This window comes from Harpia harpyja, chromosome Z, assembly GCF_026419915.1.
Source record: "Harpia harpyja isolate bHarHar1 chromosome Z, bHarHar1 primary haplotype, whole genome shotgun sequence".
In the NCBI taxonomy this organism is placed as follows: Eukaryota; Metazoa; Chordata; class Aves; order Accipitriformes; family Accipitridae; genus Harpia; species Harpia harpyja.
Window position 1 is genome coordinate 90,605,760 of NC_068969.1, and position 23,642 is coordinate 90,629,401.

At 39.1% G+C, this 23,642-nt stretch overlaps 1 protein-coding gene across 3 annotated transcripts in view; it reads right to left on the minus strand.

Annotated features, from left to right (window-relative positions):
- The window catches only part of AP3B1 (adaptor related protein complex 3 subunit beta 1), a 164,506-nt gene that overhangs the window by 129,357 nt on the left and 11,507 nt on the right, over window positions 1-23,642 (minus strand). For all 3 annotated transcript variants that reach the window (XM_052775967.1, XM_052775968.1, XM_052775969.1), the window contains exons 2-6: window positions 22,367-22,442; window positions 16,286-16,360; window positions 10,214-10,309; window positions 7,817-7,977; window positions 2,271-2,337 (exon numbers count right to left, since the gene is read on the minus strand). In XM_052775967.1, coding sequence (XP_052631927.1) covers window positions 2,271-2,337; window positions 7,817-7,977; window positions 10,214-10,309; window positions 16,286-16,360; window positions 22,367-22,442 — 475 coding nt within the window. The remainder of the gene's footprint in view (window positions 1-2,270; window positions 2,338-7,816; window positions 7,978-10,213; window positions 10,310-16,285; window positions 16,361-22,366; window positions 22,443-23,642) is intronic.

Consider the following 23,642-nt stretch of genomic DNA (forward strand, 5'->3'; position numbering starts at 1 on the left):
AGATGTCTCAGCCCAGGGTGGAATTAGGTCTTGCTATGGAACAGACCAAGAGGAAACGGAGGAAAAAGTTGCAGCAGTTAACCATATTATGTCTCCAAAGAGGTCCAGAAAACCCAATTCTAGGCCATCATTCTCAGTTTCTTGAATGTGCTGACAAAATAGCATAACTTTGACTATTGCTTCATAAATACAGTGTCCATTATTCAGTACCACAGGGGCACCAGAATCGTGGCACATATTAAGCAATGAGCATTAATCCCCGTATAAGTAACTCCAAGTGTCAGGATCAGTGTGCTGGGGAAAAAGAAGACCCAAACCTACTCTATACTTTTTTCCTCTAACATTTTGTGAAAGTAAATGTGTAAATGACTAGTTGTTGGATAACTTGCCATTTACCATAAGCAATAAGGACTAGGAAACAGAGTGAAAACTCAAGGATTTTATTTTCCTGCCATAAGCAATAAAAAGAAACAAAGATGGCTTCTCAGCCCTTTATGCCTCCACAGGTATAAAGAATCTAATCTCACATTCACAGACTGCATGCACACCAAGAGCATGAACCACGAAAAGAAAATACAAAGAACCACTCGGGGGGCAACTCCACAGAAGCACAAAGGCCTCTGACAAATGAGTACAGGTCAAGCACAGATGCATTCAGGAGAACTAACTGACTGATTTACTGTCTGCTGAGCCATTAAGCTCTGACATTTTCCTTCAGTAACCCTTCAGTGGAAGCTGCAAGATGTCTTTTAGAGAACAGCACCATTTATGTCCTGAACACCTGGACTGTGCTAGAACAACCAATGATACATTCCTGTGTGTTACAAGACCACTTGGCAAATAGCAGATGAAGCAACACACTATTTGGTACCTCCTACTACTTTCATTTACTCAAAAAGGATTACATTCACTAAGTTAGTAACCTGAACAAGAGAATGTGTTAATTTACAACTCTGTTTTATCTTTGAAGTCTATCTTTGACTCCTTGCTCAATTACCTTTCTGGCTTAGACTTGGGAAATTTATTTGTAGGGTACAGGAAGAAAAATAAAGTGTATGACCATTGAGAGACATCCAGGAGTTCATACAGAAAACCTGTACCTATATAGGGCAGCCAAAATATAACAGTATCCTGGTTTCAGCTGGGATAAAGTTAACTGTCTTCCTAGTAGGTGGTACAGTGCTATGTTTTGAGTTCAGTATGCCAAGAATGTTGGTAACGTTGATGTTTTCAGTTGTTGCTAAGTAGTGTTTAGTCTAAAGTCAAGGATTTTTCAGCTTCTTATGCCCAGCCAGCGAGAAGGCTGGAGGGGCACAAGAAGTTGGCACAGGACACAGCCAGGGCAGCTGACCCAAACTGGCCAATGGTGTATTCCATACCATGTGATGTCACATCTAGTACAGGAACTGGGGAGTGGGGGTGGGGGATTGCCGCTCAGGGACTAGCTGGGTGTCGGTCGGTGGGTAGTGAGCAATTGCACTGCGCATCATTTGTACATTCCAATCCTTTTATTATTGCTGTTGTCATTTTATTAGTGTTATCATCATCATTAGTTTCTTCTTTTCTGTTCTATTAAACTGTTCTTATCTCAACCCACGAGTTTTACTTCTTTTCCCAATTTTCTCCCCCATCCCACTGGGTGAGGGGGAAGTGAGTGAGTGGCTGTGTGGTGCTTAGTTGCTGGCTGGGGTTAAACCACGACAAACAGAAATGTTAAATTTACAGAAATTGTCCCAGGACATCGGGTTTACTTACCAGATTGGAAGTGGGGATATTTGCAAGAATAAACAAGAGCACAGCAAGCATCATTGTTCAACAGTTGTACACACTACAAGGCAGACTTACATCAACAGGCATACTGTGCATCATACAGAAGTAATTTATTCTTACAGTATCACAAACAAATTGAAATGACCTAGCTAATTTCCCAATGAAAAAGTGTTTATACATAGACACTTGTACACTGATTCATATCATTATATAACTTTCATTTTCAAAACTAAGTTTAAAGAAGCATACATAAAAAACCATGCTAACAAGAACAGATTAAGAATACCCATGATGCAAGTAAAATTACCAGTCTTATTAGAGGAGATGGTCACTATTACAGTCATAGTATAATGCATAAATACACAATGATACTTTTATCTAAAAACTTATAAAACCACATCAGCAAGGGTTAGGAAAGTGTACTATGTACTGCTGAATGACAGCCTCAGGAGTAAACTCTTTAAAAATATATGCATGTGCAACAGCATACTGTTTCTTACCGTACTTTTATCCTTCAAAAGCTTTTCTATCACTTCAATTAACATTTCCTTTTGCTCTGGATCAAGACTAGAAGCAAAAATAAAAATTCTTTTTACTCATTTGGTCAGACATATCCGAAATTAAAAGAGGTTAGGTTTGTTGACCTTTAGACACAAGCTGGGAACCAAGAGCATTGAAGAAACCACTTCCAGAAAAATCAAGTATTCCAAAGAACTGATTGTAAAAGAACTTGACTAAAAATAAAGTTAATCATGGAATACAGAACTGAATTGAAGGAGTATAAAATTAGATTATAAAGATTATCTTTGTGTTATACCACTTATGTGTGTTCTATAAGAGTCTTAATACTTAAACTCATAAAAATTTTAGGATTTAAGAAACATTAAGGCAGGCCAACCAATTAGGGAGAACTTGACTGAGCTTCAGATGTTAAGCCACAAGGATCGCACTCCTTTTGCGGAACAAACTTTCAGTATGAATGAATTCAGCAGTGAATGAACATCAGGACAAAGCAGAACAATACCTTTATTATCTAATTATCAATATAATGCTTCAAGAATACATTTAGTTAACTTCACTAATTTTAGTCAGAAGTATTGGAACTCAAAAATTTGGACATTGTATTCAAGTGTACCTATACAAAGTTCATGTGCAAGCTAATGAAAAATAGACTGCTTGAAGTCCTACATAAATAGTAGAAACAGAAGAAAAACAAAAGTTGCAAATAACAATCTTTGTACATCCTTTTCATATTCAAAGAGCAGAGAAAAATTTGCGAGGAACATAAATTATTGTCAACCTTGCTTCTTAGGTAGGTAAGGACCAACTTTTCATTCCAGCTACATCTTCATCATGGATCTATAGAGCATGGAAGAATTCAAAGCCAAGGCAGAAGAAAATACAAAAAGTAGGTACAAAGTGCCATACAGACGGGTAGTTCTATGCCTTTGAAAAGTCATTTCAGTGTGGATACTATTGCAGATAAGTAAGGAAGTATTTGGTCATTATTTTACACTTCAGTTTTAATGCTGAGTGATGAACTGCCGTAACGCACACAGTATATCCTTTCCAGCTACAGATTCACAAAGTGAATAACTAGCTGCATACTACTTTGCTAAGGCTCTAATACCTAGCAATACCAGAACATGCTAAATGGATAACAAAACTTTGTTAGAAGCCACCATTAGCATAAACAAAGCAACAGCATATTGTTCCGTAAGTAGTTTTATGATCACCTTTTGTTCCAACTTCTATTCTTGTCAAAAAAAGTTTACTGGATCTTCTGCCAAGGACCAAAACCCTCAGAGGAAAAGCCAAAAGTCTTTCTAATAGGCCTTATTTCAAATTTTGATAGTTGGTATAAAATTTAAAGAGAGAAAGAAGTGAGTCCTTGTTACTAAGAAACTTTGAAAAATATCAATTTTGTTATGTGATCCAGAAAATCTTCAGTAAGGGCTCTGATAACTGAATTCACGTTCCTCCCTTTCCTCTTTACTGATGTTTCAGATGAGGAATGCAGCATTCTTGGAGAGAAAATAAAAGAACAGGCTAAAGAGCTCAGAGTGATCTGCTCCCATTATGGTATCTACTAGTAATAGTATGGAATCTATTAATAATAGATTTTTATTTGATGTGGACTATTAAATGGGACTTTTGATGGGACTTTTAAAAAGTCCTGTTTGATGGGACTTTTAAAAAGTCCTTTTCCAAATCTCACTGAAAGTAAGTGCAAGTGCAAAACACAGAGTTTTCTATTGATAGACAGAAGATACTAATAGCTTTGAAATGCACTCTAAGTGAAATAACCAAGAGATCTGACATTTTCAATGATAAAATTACTTCAATGTACCTAGCAACGTTGATTGCATTGGGCACAAATGTTGCTGTTCATGCTATGCCTGAAATATTTTCTGTTTGATATGTAAGCTTCCTGCTGTTAGGACTGATTGAACCACGAATGAACAAGCTCTTCTAGGTCAGACATCCATCCAAACACCATGACACTGAAAGCAAGGAAGACTGGAGTATTGAACCTACATCCAGATGTTTGACTGGAGCACTAACTGAATACAGGACTACCAAACAGGTAGAGAAGTCATAGAAACCAAAAAGTAAATGGAGCGTACAGGCACTATTAGAATAAACTGTTACTCCTTCTTACTCAAATGCTTGCAGGAGGTGGAGAAATTAGATGTGGGAAAGTATATAAACTGTTGACTGATCTTCACATCAAAAATCTATCCCCTTCAGAATTCTGATTTTGAACAACTTCACAGCAAGTCTTCTGAAATTACTTGCTCATTACAAATAGGCCAAAAGACAGCCTTGCTACCAGTATGTGATCTCTATCACTGAATTGTGGGGCTACCAGTTGTGATCCTTGTTGAAACATCTGCTGAGACTGCCCATTAAAGACTCGTATTTGCAGGCAAGCCAACTGGGCCTGCCTGTGGACAGGTTAATTCAATAGCCTATTCACCAGTTCCCAGTACTGCTGCTTCTTCAAGTGATCCAGAAAACTACACTCTCTCCCTTGGTCCTGCGGTAAACCAGTGCTATCAGATATGGCATTTGTACAAGTAAATTTTGAAAATGTGACAATAAAAGTTCTCATGCTTTCTATAAGCAGTTCCCAAATCCTACTACCAAGGACACAACTGTTAGTTACAACTCCATTCACAAGTAACCATGAGCTTATTCTAGTCCAGGTAAGGTGGAATTTGCAGCTACAGCAGTTTGAAAACTTGCACTATGATGTCTAGGATGTTTGCATGAAGTGAAAACTTGTGAAGGATGTACAGGCCCTCTAAACCATTAAGGTAACCTTTATAGAATGTCAATTTCATTAGTTTTCCTTTGCTATGTGAGCTAGGCATCCATTTTACTACCAGTCAGGAATTCATGGAAACTAGAAGGGAGTGAAGCCAGTTTCTCCAGATTATGCTGCTCAATTTTTTTACCATAAACCCCACCTTTTTGTGGTACTTGCAAGGATGATTTCAAAATCTTGCCACTGACATCATATAAGCATAGGATACCATATGAACCAGAGATAAAAAAAACACAAGTTATATTTGAAGATGCAATCATATCTGGAGATTGGATGAAAGATGGATAAAAGGTCTTATAGTAATCAAATTAGATTTCGTCATCTTCCAGTTTTTCAGCAATCACTAATAAACTCTTTAATCTGGCCTAGTAAAATAAAATTTGCCTGTCCTGAAGAGAAGAAATGGAAGCATCAATTTAAGGTAAAATTTCGTGGACTAGCCTGCTGTCCAGATACTGCTGCGCCCTGCTGGCACTAATAGACCATTACTGCCAAATTCCTCCAAATAGTTTTGATACTATCAGGAAATCAAAGCATATTCTGTGTATGGAGAATAATTCAGGCCAAAAAGACTTTTCTGTGCTGGAACCAGATGCTAACAAAAATTAAACTATTCAAATAGCAGGAAAGGACTAAAATCCATTCCCTCTTGTTAGGTTACATGATAAAAGGCTTCTCTGCATACAGAGGAGTACAGAGGTGGTAGAAACTCCAATACCATCTTGACCCAGCTACTCCCAGGGCCATCAGATGAAAGCACTCAGCTCATTTAAAAAAAAAACAAAACAAAACAAAAAAACCAAACAAAATCACCAGAAGGAAGAAGCCCCAGCTCAGGTTCTTCCAAAAGCTGCCACGGAAAAGCCATCAGCATTATGGTCCTAAAAATGAACCTATCATGACAGAGAGGCTCTCCAAAGCACCTTTCAGACTTAGGGGTGTTACTAGCTACAGGGCTATGAGACTTACTATGCAATGCCAGAAAGAGCATTTTGGGATTGTACAAGACTTACTATGGGATGTTTATGGGAGAAATTAGAGGCAGGGAAAGGGAGGGTTCTAGATGATTTCAGGAGGAACAAGTGTAGGAAAATAGAGGGATAGGTGCATAAAAGGAGCCAGTTGTATGTAAATGCTTTGCTGCTCAGAGTGCTTGTCTGGTCATGCTCTGTACCTAATAACCACAGTCTGTTCTGTCTTGTCATTAAACTCTATTTCTAACTATTTTCCTGGATGAGGCAGTCTCTATTCTGTGTGCATGTGCAATATGAAGATCTAAACTCCAGCAACTGGAGTCAGGCCACGGGTTATAGGGACCTGTATAACTGCAGCACCAGCAATTGGAGTAAGTACGTATGTCAGTGTGTGATTGCTGGAGACTATCAAGCCAGACTAGGTGCCTTGTGAAGCCAGATATTGAAGTGGGGCCATAGGTCTGTGCTGGACATGTGTGTGTGTCTCTGAGTGAAACAACTGGAGATTTTGGCTACCAGAGGGACCAGGGCATACAGGCGAACTATTGGAGAGACTGTAAGGCCTGGAGGTTGACTGAGATACCCATTTGTGTGTCTCAGTCTCAGTGTTCCTCTTCCCTCTTCCTCTCTACTCAGCAGGAGACAACTGGAGACAAGGGGATATAAGGGTTAGTTACTGCATAGTCTGAGTGTCTAAATCCAGCTACTGTGGGATTCATAGCGTCTGAGTGAAAGGGTATGGGCATGTGTGTGTCTGACCCAGGGGGTCTGTAACAGCAAGTGCAGTGGGGTTGCAAGCATTGTGCGCTTTTACGTGAAAGTGCGAGTGACTGGGGAGACTGGGGATGTAAGGCCAGTTACTGGAAAGACTAAGCATCGAGGACCATTACTGGTGGATCCATACTGTACATATACAGGTCCACTAATGGGCCTGCATCCTGATCAGCCAGAGCGTGCAACAGGATAAGGCTGTTGGCGCCAGTTTTGTCTGCATGAGTGCTGTTTTCTGTCTGTGCTGATCTGTATAGCTGGCTGCATACACGTATGTTGTATATGTGTGTATGTGCCCATTAGGAACACATGCTCAGCATCGCTACTAGTTGGTCTGAGGAGGCATGGAACTGCAGCAGCCTCAGGCTACCTGATTCGGAACCCCTAACACTTCTCACCCTCCTCTTTTTGGCATAGGCGAAATAAAAGATAAGTAGTAGAATAAATGTCTGCCGTTATTTTGGAAAGGTACAAGTTCTCTTGCCCCCACCTGTGTAAACTAGTACCCACCTCTTCATAAGAACTCTTCCACAACAAGAATTTCTGAAGAGGAAAGAAGATTTGGATTTGCATAGATAAAATTTCTATGAGTTAGTATTCATTTGTCACCTGTACTGCACACTACAGCAAATGCCTTCAGGATGAAAGAAACAGACACTAAACACAGAAATCTTTGTTTCTGAGAATACTCATCGAAACAGTTGCTACACAGATGGCAATAACTGGTATACTAAAAACAAAAGATAGCATATCAGTTTCTTTTTGTACCTCTTCATAGTTATCCTGTTATTCTAGCAAGAGACTTGCCTGCATTCCAATCAAATCAGTTGAGTGACGGAATGTGTACACACTTTATACTTTTTAAGAAATAGATCTTATATCTGAGACACGCCAATCCCACAGTAGTCTTAATAAACGTAGCCCACAACTATCTTAAAATTGCTTTTCAGTATTTGTCAGAATCACTTACCTATACAGTTTTTGGATTGCATGGGCTGCGTTCTTCCTCACGTAAGGGGATAAATCAGAAGATGCTTCCTTAATAGCAAGCATCATAATAGGAACAATAATTGGGACACGGATACTGGATAAAACTCTTAAAGCACTTGCGCGGATTAACTGATTAGGATCCTAAAGAATGGGAGAGAAGGGGAGAAATAAAATAAGATAGAGCAGAAATGCATCATTAAATTCTCTGCAGTGTTTACACTCATTAGTGACCACACATTAAAACATGTAAATTTATCTGACTATCAGTCAAGCTTGCAAGCTAAGGCCACACTAATAAGAAAAATGTGCTAAACTTCACACTAGAAACCTTCAACAACCAAAAAAAGTTAAAGAAAGCAAGAAAGAAAACATTGAAATATTATTAAAATCTGGAAATCTGGCAAAGGAAAACATTAACATAATTCACTTTCCCAAGCAAAATATGGGAATGATGGATAAAAAAGACTAAAATTTTATTTAATGACCTGAAACATTTTCTGCAATCCAAGTGGAATTCAGATATTCTGAAAAACACACCTAGCTCAGTTTTATTACTTAAATGTAAGAACTGTCAAATGAAAATGTGGTTCTCATTTACAACACTCCTACTCAAGTTCTTGATAATACATCCATTTTATGCTTTACTGCAAGATATAAACGGAAGCCAGTAACAAAATGAATTTTCTTAAGAATGTGTCAAAATATTAAGCTAAATGTTTTGAGACTTTCTTCTATTTCCTGCCCTCCCTTCTTTCATCCCAGTACTTGTTCCCTTTTTGTAATGCTAGGGTTAGCTTGGAGATCCAACAATAGCACAAAATATCTGTATTTGGAGGAACTGTTATGTAAACCTTGTCCATTAATCATGGGCTTACGACACATGGGAAAAATATTGCTTAATCAAGTAAATCCTCTAAAATCTAGCAAACTGAAATTGCAGCAGCATTAATTCAGTGTACTGTCTACCAGAAGGGCAATTCCCAAAGAACATTTCTCTCAAGGACTGAGAGTTGGCAACACGGGTTTTCAGACTGGTATTACTTAATAATCAGTTCATCTAAACTCTCAAAATTCCTACATCTTAGCAGCTTCTGAGTAATAAGTATCTGGATGGTGAAAGCACGCACTTTGACAGTTTTTGGAAAAACTGCTTGTTCTTACCAGAACATCTCCAATCAGACAAGTTTAAAATACATTAAAAAGTTCTTCCTAAAGAGAGAGAAAAAATCTCCACATATAAAGCCAAATTATAATCTTCATTACAAAACCAGAAACAAAACGTTATAAAAAATGAACAGAGAGAATTAATTACATTTGCCTATCTTCCATAGCAGGCTTAGTAATTTCCTTAGTTGCTGAAAATCTCAGCTAGCTTGGAGTCTAGTTCCTTGCCACACCACCACTTCTTTTTGAGCTACTCACAGCCACAACATTTGAGTTATCCCCTCTCCTTTTGTTCCCACTATCCACAGCTTTTTAAAAAGTTATGCCATGAAATCTGTTCACTGTATACATATCTCATTAAAAACACAGGATATGAAGTCACTTCAATTTTAGCTTTTCATGGCAGTCACAGATAGTAAAGGTAGTACACATAACGTTGAGATAAAAGCTGGAAGGAAAGGGGCAGAATGCTCTCTAGTCAGTTGTGGGATGCTCCTACAGTTGCACACCTGGTGCTCTGTTTGCAACATTTTCCAACAAGATGCAAGGTCTGGGTCAGTGACATGACAGAAATTAATTATGAACCTGGAGTAGCCTTACAAGAAGCGTACAAGAAAAAAACCCAACCTTCTCTTATTATAAAAACTGGCCAAATTTAAGGACAGAGACTTAGTAATCTTTCTTTTCTCCATGGTCACACTTCAAAGGCAATCCTAATCTTTGTTCTCTAATCCCATTCCCCATTGTGATCTGAATTTGAAATAAAACAGTACAAAATCCTATTTCTCCAGTGCTTTTTTATTAAAAGTAGCATGTGCAACACATTGAATATTTTAATTTAGGTACTACTATCTTCCTTATGTTCCAATTCTCTGTTGTATACAAAGATCTATGTGTAAAAGGAACACAGGTGGTTCGGGGTAATAACAGTGTCTTCTTTCTACATCCATAAGCTACCTTGGAAAGTGAAAAGGCGTTCCAGAAATTAAATGTTGGGCATGTGAATTTGACAGCACCGATCTGCTGCTTTTCTTTAGTGAAGCAATTTCACTTCACATAGGCTTAGCTCCTTGACGAGGTTTGAAGTAGCACAAAAAACTTTGTCAATGATATAACTTGAAACTACTTTATCAGATACAGATTTACACAGATGTTTTAGTTGTGTGATACCAGCTCAGAATTCTCTATGAAATGTTGTTTAGTAGTCACTCACTTTTAAAGCACGCTGGAAAGTACTGATGGACAATAATGCTAGATCTTGCTGCTCCTCTGCGTATCGCATCAGATAAACATATACAAGCTTTTTTATCTGAAAAGAAAAACACAATGAACTCATTATCAGAAAGTTTTAGAATTCTATAAAACTAAGTCCTAGATTGCACATTTTCATCAACATTGTCTTCTTTGAAGGAAGAGTTAATGTAACACTGGAGTACTCACATGCTTCTCAAACGTCTTATGAATTACTCTAATTCTTTTAATAGAAACTCCCTGAGGTGCTGCAATATTACCTAATTAATGATACAGTCAGATGAATGCTAGTAACACAAATACTGCGTTATATTATCAACTAGTAAATAAAAGACTTGAATAGTCTAAGAAGTTGACATGTGACAACTGAGCATCTCAGCATTTGTCATGTTTTTTTCCTATGGAAAATAGATTAAACTCCAATAGCCAAGGATTTCAACAAGTCCATTTTACTTTACCCTGAAACTCAAAATCAATTACTTTAACACATTTGAAAGAGAATACAACTTCCAGCTGAAGTGTGGTAACTTACACTATTTAAATCTGATTAAAAGAACACTTCTGACTATGTCTTGGACAAAAGCAAAGGGTATTAGATCCACCTTTGCCTGACTACAAGCATTCAAAAGATGTATCCAATATAAGCATGCTACAAAGGATGCAATGTTCAAAGAATAAGAAAACCTCAGTATGATTTGGGGGGAGGAGGGTATTCAATTTAGTTCACTTTACCCCCTCATGGCCACTGTATGCCCAGGAAGCAGCGAAAACATTTTTTACATTTGAGTTGTAAACTGACTACTGGGGTTCATAATGGAAAATTCTGAAAGACCCTCAACTACAGCTGTGCTGTAATTACTGTCACTATCAGAAGATGTATCTTTGTTCCAATTCTGACAAAAAGCATAATATTAAAACACAGAAGGTTACACCATACTAAATTATTTGCTCCTCAGCTATAGACAAGCAGCAATCAACATTGACCGCAAGAGGCCTATGCACTGAATGACTGCAGGTGTGCAAAGAAAGCCTTCTTTCCTTGAAACCACTCTCTGACTAGAAATGGAAGCACTTAAAGCTTCGTGACTACACTATTCTTTTACCATTTACATTCATTCAATGTTAAAATGCTCCTCTCTATAAAACTAATCATAACAGGGGCACATTAGGCATGAGGAACACAGGCAGATTTGTTTAATTAGTTTATCAATATAAGCACATCAAACTCCATGAATTATTGACCAAGACTTATTTTTGTTCTATATCACCAATTGTTTATTAGGTCACTTTTTGTATCCTTACCATCCATGACATGATGCACGTACTCAAGTTGAGGTCAGCATGTACTTATAAAAACAAAAGTCACAAGGCACTTCTGTAAACAGTAAGACACCCTTTGCTTCTCTTAAAACAAATGAATGTGTTCTACCATTTTTCCACCTCCATTTCCCTGTACCAGAGCATTCAGCCCTGATTAAAAAAAAAAACCCAGCAGCCATTTCTGGGCAGGAAAGTCACTCCAGGGACAAAGTCACTCAGATGAACTGATGTATTTTATGCTACTGCATTGTAGCAATTTGTATGGACAGATTTGTGTAAGAATTCTTAAGGACAGGGAAAAATTTGACAAAACATTTTCTGAAAGCAGTATCAGGATCAATGTACTAAGAATCTGATTTAACCCAGTGATTTGTCATCATTTCAAAAGCACCCTAAAAACCGGACAATGATAAAGGTTTCCAAGACCCAGAAGTGCTAACTAGATGGCTTTAAGTATAGCTACATTATGACCTAAAATTGTCATCTAACTAACCTTGATAAAGAAATTAGTCAGCTGGCTTTACTGAATGCCCCGATCTCTTTTCAGTTTAACAATCTCCTCCCTCACAAGTATGTTAGCACTAAATGGTGGAAAAATAAGCAATGAGGGAACTTTAACTACAGCACAGAGGAAGACATGTGAATTCACATAACTATTTGTTTTAAAATATAAGAAAAGGCCCATAAAATAGAAGCAGTGAAAGGCTTTTGCTAATTAATGTTAGGTTATGTGATGAAACCTTGTCTGCATACCCACAAAGGAGCACAGAGATACAAAGGGGGTGGAGGGGTGTTTGCAAGTAATATCCTGCCCTAGCTTCTCCCAAGCCCACGACAGGAACCATCAGCCCAGAGGTGCAGAGAGACACAGTAGTAGGAAGGAACACAAATTTAGGACTCCGAGGATAGGACACCCTGCCAGGACCCTCCTAGGACCACCTCAAGAGAGCCTCAGCTCCTATGTCCAGGTGTTAAACCCATCAAGGGTCAACACCTGAGCACCTTTCAGACTGAGGGGCTTTTCTGTGTACAGGTATGGGATGCAGATGAAGAGTATTTTAGGATTGCACAAGAGACTTATGGGATGTTTTGGGGAGGAATCAAAGTGAAGGAAAAGTAGAGGGAATCTAAGTGATCTGGGTAGGAACAAGTAGGGGAAAATACAGAGATAAGCAGATAAAAATGTCTGGACACATCTAAACAGTTCGCTGGTTTGTACAACTCCCCGTCCGTGGCCTGCACGTGATCAGCACAGCCTGTTGTATTTTCTCAGTAATTTCCATTTTTAACTATTTTCCATGGTGAGGTAGTCTCTATTCGGTGTTAAGGTGCACGTATGTGCCAGCAACTACGGTCAGGACGCAGGCTGGAGGGCCCATGTGTCCATGGGCACCAGCAACTAGAGAGACCAGAGTGAGGGGACTTAAGTACGAATCCAGCAACTGGAAAGGGACCTCAAGTGATAGGCGCTTGTACATCCATGGTGGCCAGCACCTGGAACAAGTGAAGGTCTGGCTGCCAGCACCTGCACTGGGAACACAGGCCAGAGGGCCCATGGACTGAAAAGACTGGAGTATATGAAACCAAGCACAAGCCCATGTGTCTGTGGTGCCAGTGACTGGAATAGGTGCAGCTGTACCAGTGGACCAAGCTGCACTAGCTGGCGAGTAGGTGAAATGGCCTGGGAAGGAGGCAGGTTAAGGGCATGAGCATCTAAGGGTGAGACCACAGAAGCTGGCTATGGCATAGACCAGGGGAGCCCCATTCAGCGGCCAGCAAAACCAGATGGTCTGTGGGTGTCTAGAGGCAAGAACCATGCATTTGTGTGCATGTCTTCAAGGGCACAACCACAGGGGGTTGGCTAGAAGAGGACCAGGGGAGTTCTGGGCAGGTCCAGTTGTGTGCGTGCACATGTGCACACACCTGTGTGTCTAAGGGCAAGACCATGATGGGTAGCTACTTGGGGACAAGGGGAGTCCTGGTTTACATGTGTTCATATGCGTACAGCAGTTTATACCAGCAACTGAAATAGCACTGCAGCCACAGGGGCTCATACGTCCAGGTGCCAGCAACAGGAGTGACTGGGATCCAGGGGTCAGCCCCTGGGTAGACCACGTCTGAGCCCAGCTGTTGGATGGATTCACACTGTACATATGTATGTATACATACATTCCCACTAGCAGACCTTCATCTTGAATGGCCAAGCTGCTGGTGCTGTCTGTGTTCATGTGAATACCCCGTGTCAATTTATGTGGCTGCCTCTACATATGTATTTCTTTTCTGTGTATATACACAAAACATACATGTGCATGTGCACACCTACCAGCAATATGCTCCCAGACTCATTACTGGTTGGGCTGGAAGCCTGGAGCTAGGGCAGTCTTGCCTCTGTTGGGCTAGTGGTTCCAGCCCTAACAGTTAAAAGCACTCAAGATAAATAATACTGTTCAAGGCACTCCTCTTTGGTGTAAGGTATCTCTGTTCAAAACTGGACTTCGAGTACCCATAACTTACAAACACAAGTTAAAGAGGAAGAGAATATTTAACTAGTCTGATTCCTTGCCCCATTTCCTTTTATCACTTACTATTAAAAGTATAGTTACAATTTCTAAAATCAAATACAGTAAGTTCTGAAAGACTCTGAATTGTCATCTTTGCACACTTATGCCTCCTTAACTTACCAGAGCTCAGTATTTGGCCTCAGCCAAATATGTGCATTCTTTCAAAGAATGGAAAAAACAAAGTTTTAAAATAGTAGCTAAATAAGAATAGCTTCTTTAAAGCTAAAATTAGACTCAAACTTGACTATTACTTTCCATCCATGTAAAGCAAGGAAGAAAACAGACATATCTGTGAACTGCTACATCGCAGCACAGTAGAGAGAGACAGGAATTTGCTGAAGTCGTTACTGCAGGAAATATAATCTTCAGTGCCATAAGCCAGGGAAAAAGCAACTTTTTGTTCCCATTAATAACAGAGGCTGAAGTACGTATTTCTAGGAGAGGAGGGAAAAACTGGAGCATGCATTCAATTGAATTCTCTTCTTAAAACCCAGTGCTTCAAACCACTATTTCCTGCATTTTTCCAAAATTACAATCCTGTGCAGTAGGAAGTAACTAATATCACTGCATGCCCACTCTGCTTTCCTCAAACTGATACTAGTTGGTCACTATGCAGGCTCAAACTACAAACTTACAGATGTGATTTTCATCCAGATTTCATTTGTCAAGTCAACTATAACTGACACCTCTGCACTGGAGCTGACAGTGTGTGCATAGTACTGGTAGTGTGCATCAGAGTAACATTTTCTTTATAAAACCTCTGGTTGGACAACTTTAATGCAGATGCCGCTTTAGATTTCCTCAAGCTACATAGTAAGCCTGTGGATTTAAACACATTATAGTTAAACACAATCTCCACTTTTTAACTTCCTAGAAATTTGAATTTTCACTAGTTCCAAGATGGATTTTTTTTCTTTTTCTTGCTTTCTTATTCAGGAAAAAAAGATACAGAAGCAAGCTACTTTGTGTGTCTAAGACCTGATACTGGGGCAAGAACAGACACTTATGCTGCTAAAATAAAATGGATGGTAAACAGCCTGAAAGAAAAACTTATATTTCTGCTATTTTTTTTATCTACGGAAATCCTGAAACCTATTATTAAACAGATCATCTTTCTAATTAGAGTGTCACACAAATTAGTGCAAATTGAATAAATTTAGACAAGCAACTTGTCTCAAGAAATTAACTACTATCGCAGGTGATTCTGACTCAGGTCCTTCATCAGCTGTTTCTATAGGAAGTTTAAATTGTTCTTGTCTGCCCCTTCATATACTCCTTTCATAACTCTTCATACAAAATAAATGAGTAAGGTCATATTCCCAAGATACATGTATGGCTTTGCTTTAAAGTCTCCACATCTTGCAAAACATAAAAGTAACATAAAGATTTCAGATTACACTGCATATTAGCAAAAATTTCTTCTCTGCTCAAGATGGGACCTTTTTCCTGCCCCAGTCACATCTCTCCAAAAGATTTTGCGATTTGAAAGCCACTTTTCTGTAATCTTCTGGAATCACAGGCATTCACATTAATAAAGCATTAAACAAATTTTCTAAACTAAACTATCAAAAGAATCAACATCTAAGTATTGTGAAATAAAAAATTATTTTAAACACACTTCATTAGTAACATCACATTTTGTCTAACCACGAATTCATATGACTTGTTTAAATGAGGTAAAGTGATCTCACTCTGCAATCCTAACGCTGACACACTCCTTTTATAAATATACTACATGATTAGAACAGTGAAAACTTTTTTACCCAAGCCTTACCTCTCAGCCTTGATCTGCAATAGACATTTTCAAATATAACATAGCATAATCCCTACTCAAACTTTGCAAGCAGTGCCACACCTCAAATAAACTATAGTACCTCTTCTCAAAATTACCAACACACACTTCCGCAAACTTTCCCTAATCAATCAGTTTTTTAAATGTAAACAGTTATTATTGCTCCCTCCAAATCACCCAGTAGGTTTCCTTTATTTACACATTAAACTACTACCATAATGCTGTCATTGAAATTAAACCTGAGAAATTCTATTAAAAAATACTAGAGATTTTATGGTTTATGTTGAAGTCAGATACAATTAGATAAAATTTTCATAAACAGATCTTCCATAACAGTATGCTTAATGAGCTACAGGAATACCTCAATATTTTTACTGGCAACATTCTTCACAACAGCAGGAAACAGCTCAGAAGCATTTTTGCCCTTCGCAATCATCTAAGAAAAAAAAAAAAGAGAGATAGACAATTCTTAGTAATTTAAGAATATAATTCGTTAGAATGGTTTGTTGGTTTTGTTTGTCTGGTTTGTTTTTGTGTTTTGCTGTTGGTTTTTTTTTTTTAAAGAGACAGGCATTTATTCCAGATCAGTATTTGAAACCTGATTTCTATGAAGTTGAGGATGAAGTCTGATTTTTTTGTTAACTATTAGACATTACAGGATACTATTCATACAATGAAACCCCACAGTGCTGGCTGGTTACGAGTTTGGGGGGTGGAATCAATGAACTGGACTTTATCACATTAGACTGCAAATCATTTTTAATGCTTTAAAAATTACTTAAAACAAAGATCTTGCTAATCTGAAAAGCTTTACATAATTACCTTTTAGGAGCTGCTATCCAAAACAAAACAAACAAAAAAAACAACAAAAAAAGAAGTTACACAAGTTTAAGTCCTGTTCCTTTTCCCTGGAACAATCTTGGTGTACAACAAAACCAAGAGAAAAAAAAAAAACAAAACATCACACTTTAAAAACAAAGCAAGGTTGTTTTCCATAGCACGTTAAACACAAAAGGCCTTAAAGTGCTTATACAGAACAAAAACAAAAAACAAGGTAAAAGCAAGATCAGTCAACACACTGTGGGTTTTTTTTTTTTTTAAAAAAGGAAGAATGTTTTCACATTTGATCTTGGAGAAATCTGAAACTAGAGCATGTGGTAAACAATAAAATTGTCTCAATAAAGAGCACAAACAACATGACCCCTGTTTAGCTTCAAGCCTTGTATGAACAGCTTAAGAAAGAAGTCATTTATAAGAAACCAAGTATATTAGAAGGAATAAAATACTTCAGTATACACTACAGCTGCACAACTCTTACTTCTTAGATCTAACTCCAGCAGAGTGTCTGCCTGTATGTCATGTCCGAGCTGAAAACCCTGGAACTTCATGAGCGTGTTATATTGTTACAGTGTTGCCGAATACAGACTCGGAGCACTCCCAGCTATGGTGAAGGGCAGGATCCAGTCAGCCAAACATCAAGCTAATCAGAAGGAACAAGTGCTCACTAAGACAAGCAAATGTGCAGGGATCCAACACAGGAACACCAGCTCCGCCAGGGCAGGTACTGCTGTTCACAGCCATCTCACATTTCCACCATTACTCAAGATTATACAGCTGATTAAACTTCATATTCCTAACTCACAGGTCTGTTTGTGTATTTCATTGATAAACACATTAAGGGCATAAAGAACTAGGATCTCATGCAACAAAAGCAAGAAAACACAAAACCAAGCAGTACCTTGACAAACTGTATAGTCGGAGAAGGTTAGAAGAAAGACACTAGGAGAAGAAAGAAGGTAGTGGCAGTTCAAGCTATAACTGAGTAAGCCTTTCAAAAGGGTTTAAGAGCAGCTGTCCAGCATGACATTACAATTTAACCAACTTAACATCTTAAACTATTTCTTGCAGTCATATTAAAGCACAGGAAGTGACAAACTAAGAAGCATGCACATTGTATGGGTTTCAAGGGGTTTTAACTAAGAATCTAAATTAAACCACTGCTGTCAGGACTGGGGGTGTCTTTGTAATAAATGCCAGATTCAGAATGACCAGAGTCAAGTAGAACTTAGCAGCAAGATGCACTGCAGAGAAGTATTATAGAATAAAATATTATCAAACATATCATCTTGATGCAACAGAAGTTATATTATTCAAAAATAGTGATGATCCTATAGCCTGACAAGCTATAACAGTATGACTCTAGGCATTACTTGCATTATTTAACTGATCAACCGTAATAGCTCCAGTGTACCATGTAAATATGTATTTAGGGTCTTTTAAAAGAGTGTATTTTGACTCATTAAGTCATAACGATTAGTGTAAATCCTCCTTAGCCCATGGATCATTAACCTGAAAGAACATAATGGTTCTTTCCAAGACTAAGGTCTATCATGTCATTTTTGTTGCTGTGCCTAGACATTCTCCAATCATGTTGTCTTATATACCTGGAGTTCCTGCACAGACAGAAACTTTCACTCTAGAGTAAGTCCTATGCAATGTCAGGCTGTACTAAACTTTTTTTTTTTCATGACACACACACAGAGACACGGATGAAATTCTCTGTGGGAAATCAGGCATTTGAATTTGTTTCCTAAATTTATGCTCTGAAACCTTCAGGAGCAAAATTCCACTGAGGTTTTTTTTTCCCAGATTAGAATTTTAGACAGGTTTCCAAACCTGGTAACAAGAATAACTTGGTGGTTGTGATATCAGTGTATGTTTTAAAAGAAATATCAGCTATTGTGTTTTCATGCATATTGTAGAATAAACTTGGTTCTTTATACACTTCAAATTTATTTCTAAGCCAGCAGTGTTGCTTAATCTTCCAAACACTGCAATTATTTTATGGCATGCATATAAGGAAGAAACACAAAAAAATAACACACTGACTGAAAAAAAGAAAAAAAGATGTCATTGATCATTGAAGAAGTCACACGTAAGGGTTTTAGCTGAAGGTAGGCTTAGACACCTTCATGTAAGAGGGGGAGTGGAAAGATCAAAACTGGACGACTACTATGCTTGAAATTGTGTTATTAAAAGTCACTGTCTGCAAGACAGATTTGGTTTTATTTGTAATGAATCTCCTTCTCCCGAGGAGAGAGTTTGCAAACCACCTTAAAGGAGGAAGAAGCAGCAAAAGGAACCATAAGCAGTATTCTCTTGGTACCTTTCCATCACACCTATATGGACAAATGAAGATTCTAGTAGACTTCAAGAAGGTGAAGACTAAGAAAACTACTGGCATGTACAGCTTTTTCACCTACCTAAAATTAGTGAAAATGAGCATTCCAGTGAGATACTTGAAACAATACTGTGACAACGGAGTTCCTTTTTCCTCTAATAATAAGGCTAGAGGAAGCCTTTCATCTCTGCGAAACACATCTCATCCCTGAGAACTCTCTAAATGTAAGCACACAACTGGTAACACACAAGCATCTTTGTGCCCAACAATAAAATTATCACCACTGCTACAAGGCTGTTTTCGGTTTGTGTGGCAGGGTCTTGGTAGCCGGGCAAGGGCTGCAAGGGTGGTTCCTCTGAGAAGCTGCTAGAAGCTTCCCCAGCTTCAAGTTGGACCTGCCTCTGGCCAAGACCAACCCAATCAGTGACAGTGGTAGCACCTCTGGGATAACATATTTAAGAAGAACCTGCAGCGGGGAAGGAGAATGCAATGTGACAGAAACCCCTCTGCAGACAGAGAGGTCAGTGAGGAAGGAGGGGGAGGAGGAGCGGGGGAGGAGGGGATGCCCCTGCAGCCCGTGGTGGGATGGCAGGCTGTCCCCCCCCAGTCCATGGAGGGGAGCGGGGGAGCAGATGCCCACCTGCAGCCCAGGGAGGACCCCATGCCGGAGCAGGTGGATGCCCCCAAAGATGGCCATGACTCCATGGGAAAGCCCGCACTGGAGCAGTCTGTGCCTGAAGGACTGCAGCCCGCAGAAAGGACCCATGCCAGAGAAGTTCGTGGAGAACTGCAGCCCATGGGAGGGACCCCACACTGGAGCAGGGGAAGAGTGAGGAGTCCTCCCCCTGAGGAGGAAGGAGCAGCAGAGACAAGGTGTGATGAACTAACCGCAACACCCATTCCCCATCCCCCTGCGCCGCCGGGGGAAGGAAGTAGAGAGAACCGGGAGTCGAGTTGAGCCGGGAAGGAGGGAGGGGTGGGGGGAAGGTGTTTTAAGATTTGGTTTTACTTCCCATTATCCTTGTTTTGATTTGATTGGCAGTAAATTATATTGATTTTGTTTTTTCCCCAAGTTGTGCCTGTCTTTTCCCCATGACCATAACTGGTGAGTGATCCCCCCCGTCCTTGTCTCGACCCACGAGCTTTTCTTTGTATTTTATCATCATCATCCCACCGTGGCGGGGAAGGGGTGGGGGGGAGGGAGGGGAGGGGGCAGGCAGGCAGGGAGGAGTGAGCAGGCAGCTTCGAGGTGCCGGCTGGGCTTAAACCACGACAAAGGCCTTATGCCAATTGTGCAAGGTCCCAGTCCTGGCCTGTAAAGCTCATTGTTTCAGTTTGTTATGTGAACCAGAGGTTGGTACCAGGTGTCTGTTACAAAACACAGTTTAAACACAAGATAACAGCAAATACCTTGAAAATAAGGAAGAGACTGAAAACAGAGGATCAAGTAATTCAACAACTTTCTTGCGGTCAACTAATGGTCAACCTTACGAGCTAGAAGGCTGTTTCTGCTTTAAGAAAAGAAGCAGCAGCTGAACAAGTTAAAAATACCCAAGAAACAGAAGGTCCCTCCTGCCATCTGGGAAAGTAGCGCTCTTCTAGCATTGCGCAGTGCTTAGAGCAGGGACAGAAACCAAGGACTGGGACCTTATAAAAGGACAAAAGTCTGGAATTAGGAAATGGGGGAGCAGAAGAAAGAATGTGCTCGATTCAGTTCTGCCTTCCCTTGCTGAAGAGCTCTTGAGCCTGATCATGTCAGCCTAGGACCATCAAGGACCACAGCTATCAGTGCCAACTACACATCTCCAGCTTCATGCTATCATACTTTTCTAGGAAATTAAAGAAACAGTTGTTAAAAACTGCTTTGAATATGTAGCAGCAGCAGATATTCATAATGAGTGCATTTGCTCATTGTGCACTCATTTATGACGACAGCATTGTTTGGGGCAGGGGGGGGGAATCAATCTAGTAAAGCTGCCCCAACTTAATAGTTTCTAATTCCCCCATATATACACACACACACATTCAGTTGCAACAGTTTCCAAATACAGATAAAGATCTGGCCATTTTTTTGAAAAAGAAAACCAAGGGAGCAACAGGCAACTTTCCCCCAACCCTCCTGCCCACAGTAATAGCCAGAAGAAAGATCTTTTCTGAGGGAAGCAGAAGAATGCAAGTTACCATTGGTTGAAACCATGGCACTTTTAAAGGCCATTATTTCTTGCAACGGCACCTCTGAATGCCAGACTCTCACTGGTCAAACCCTGAGGAATCCCACATCACGCTGGAGAAGATGAACCAAGAAACCTTTCACCAAACAAAAAAACTAAATGATGTTATGAAATAGTAGTTGATAGGTTACCCAGATACAGTAAGTAATTGATGTCTCTGCAGGACTAGGATCAAAGGCAAAAGCAGAAGACAATCAGCTCGAGTAAAATCTCCATCACTAGAGGATAATGAAGGGAGAAATTGCTACCTCTAGAGTCAGAGGAAAGAACACAATCACATGGTACAACCTGTACCTACTCACCTCAGTACATGCTTCGATAGGATTATCCCACATAACCAAGCAAAACAAAAAAAAAACCACATCCAGAGGAGACTGAAGGAACAATGAGAGAAAGCAAATGCAGAAGTCCCAAAAAAAAGAGGTCAAGTGGACACTGAACAGCTTTCCATAGCACATTCTTCTAAGACTTTTAAGAAGAAATAAAGGGACTTTATCAACTTCATGATGGTTAGTTTATAGGGTTTAAACACACAATGTTGTTAAACATTATTTGATCACTTCTACGGGCACACTGTTCACCTGAAATACTTAGACAAATATATAGGCAATGGACTCAATTAAAAAAAAAAATCCTTATATAATCTAAAAAAGTAGTAATGCAATTTGCCATTTTACTCCTGTAAATTTCTGTGCTGAATTAAGACACCAACTGAAGCTTCTCTGATGGAACCATTTCCTACTTAAGATCTCATCTCCCTACAGAAAATAGTTATTTACAGGCATATTGGCACAGTTACATAAATATTTTAAAAGTATATGACTGAATATATTTTGATACAGCAATTTCTACACAGAATTCCAAATTAAGAACTTCGCAGTAGCTTTTAAACACGATTTAGAGATTCAAATGCTGATGTGGTACAGGATCTGTAAAGCAAAAACAGTATTCCCATCCAAGAAATAAAAACAGTAATAAAAGAACAGATACCTAACAAATAAAAATGATAATTAAAAAAAAAATCACATACCCCAACAATCCTTTTCATAGCATCCAGCTTTGCAGAATCTTTACTGCTTTCCAACATTTGTTTTAGGTCTTCATTTCTATGATAGAAACACAATAAAGCATCAATTAGAAAAAAAAAAAAAAACAACACACCACAAAACAGAATACCATTTTTATATTCTTGATCAATTCAGCAACTTAAGGTGAAGTGCTGCTCCTTCTTACCCACTTTTAGATTGTATTTGTTAACATGCTGCCCTAGTACAATGAAGTGTTTAGTAAAAGAATCTTATCAGATTCTAACAATAATGCAAGCCCAAGCAACTTTCATCTGCCGTTAGCTGAACCTTGTCTGGAAGGTTGAAGTCTTGAGGCAAGAGAAGAGCTCAATTTGAATCAACAACTCATTTGCTCCTCCCTTTTCCTCCCAGTGTGGGCTAGATATAATAGAGGCTGACGTGTTTGTGTTAAAATATAATATCAGTTTACATAAATCACTGAAAAGCCCAACAGCAGACTTCAGTATGGTCTGAATTTCAGTGAGAATCAACCATATAACCTTATGTTTTCATCTGCTTTTCTGGACTGTAAACTGCTATCCCCTGTCCTCAGGATTAAAAGACTCAGATCTGCAGTACATCCATTCTACATGACATAAGATTAAGATAGCCCTATGATTAGACACATATCGCATCCAAGCACTTTTTACAGCTGAAATAAAATTCTCACATGAAAGTATTAAGTCAATAAGGATGTTCTCTCACAGATACAGCTTCTTGTTAGCTGTCACTAAGAAGAAACCGCACTCTGCTTGGCTTTTTAAATGCAAGGAGATCACAGTCTAACTGCATTTATAAACTGAAAGTTTACAAAAAAGATTCTTTGAAGAAATAGCCTTTTGTAATGCCTAGATTGCTCAAGTACTAAAAGATACGAAGCAAACAATGGCTCAAGAAGAGACACCTGCAATATTCCAAAGAACTCTGAAAACTCCAAGTTTACAAACCCTGCGAGCTTTCACATAGCAAAGGACAACACAGAAATCCAGTGTGGTGGGTTGACCTTGGCTGGACACTCTATCACTCCCCTCATCGGCAGGATTGGGGGAAGAAAATAAGACAGAAAAAAAACCTCATGGGTCAAGATAAAGGCAGTTTTATAAAGCAAAAGCAAAGGCCATGTGTGGAAGCAAAGGAAAACAAAAGATTTATTTTCTCCTTCCCATCAACAGGTGATGTCCAGCCACTTCCACGAAGTAAGGCTTCTTCTTGTAACACCACCCTAAATTGACAGATCTG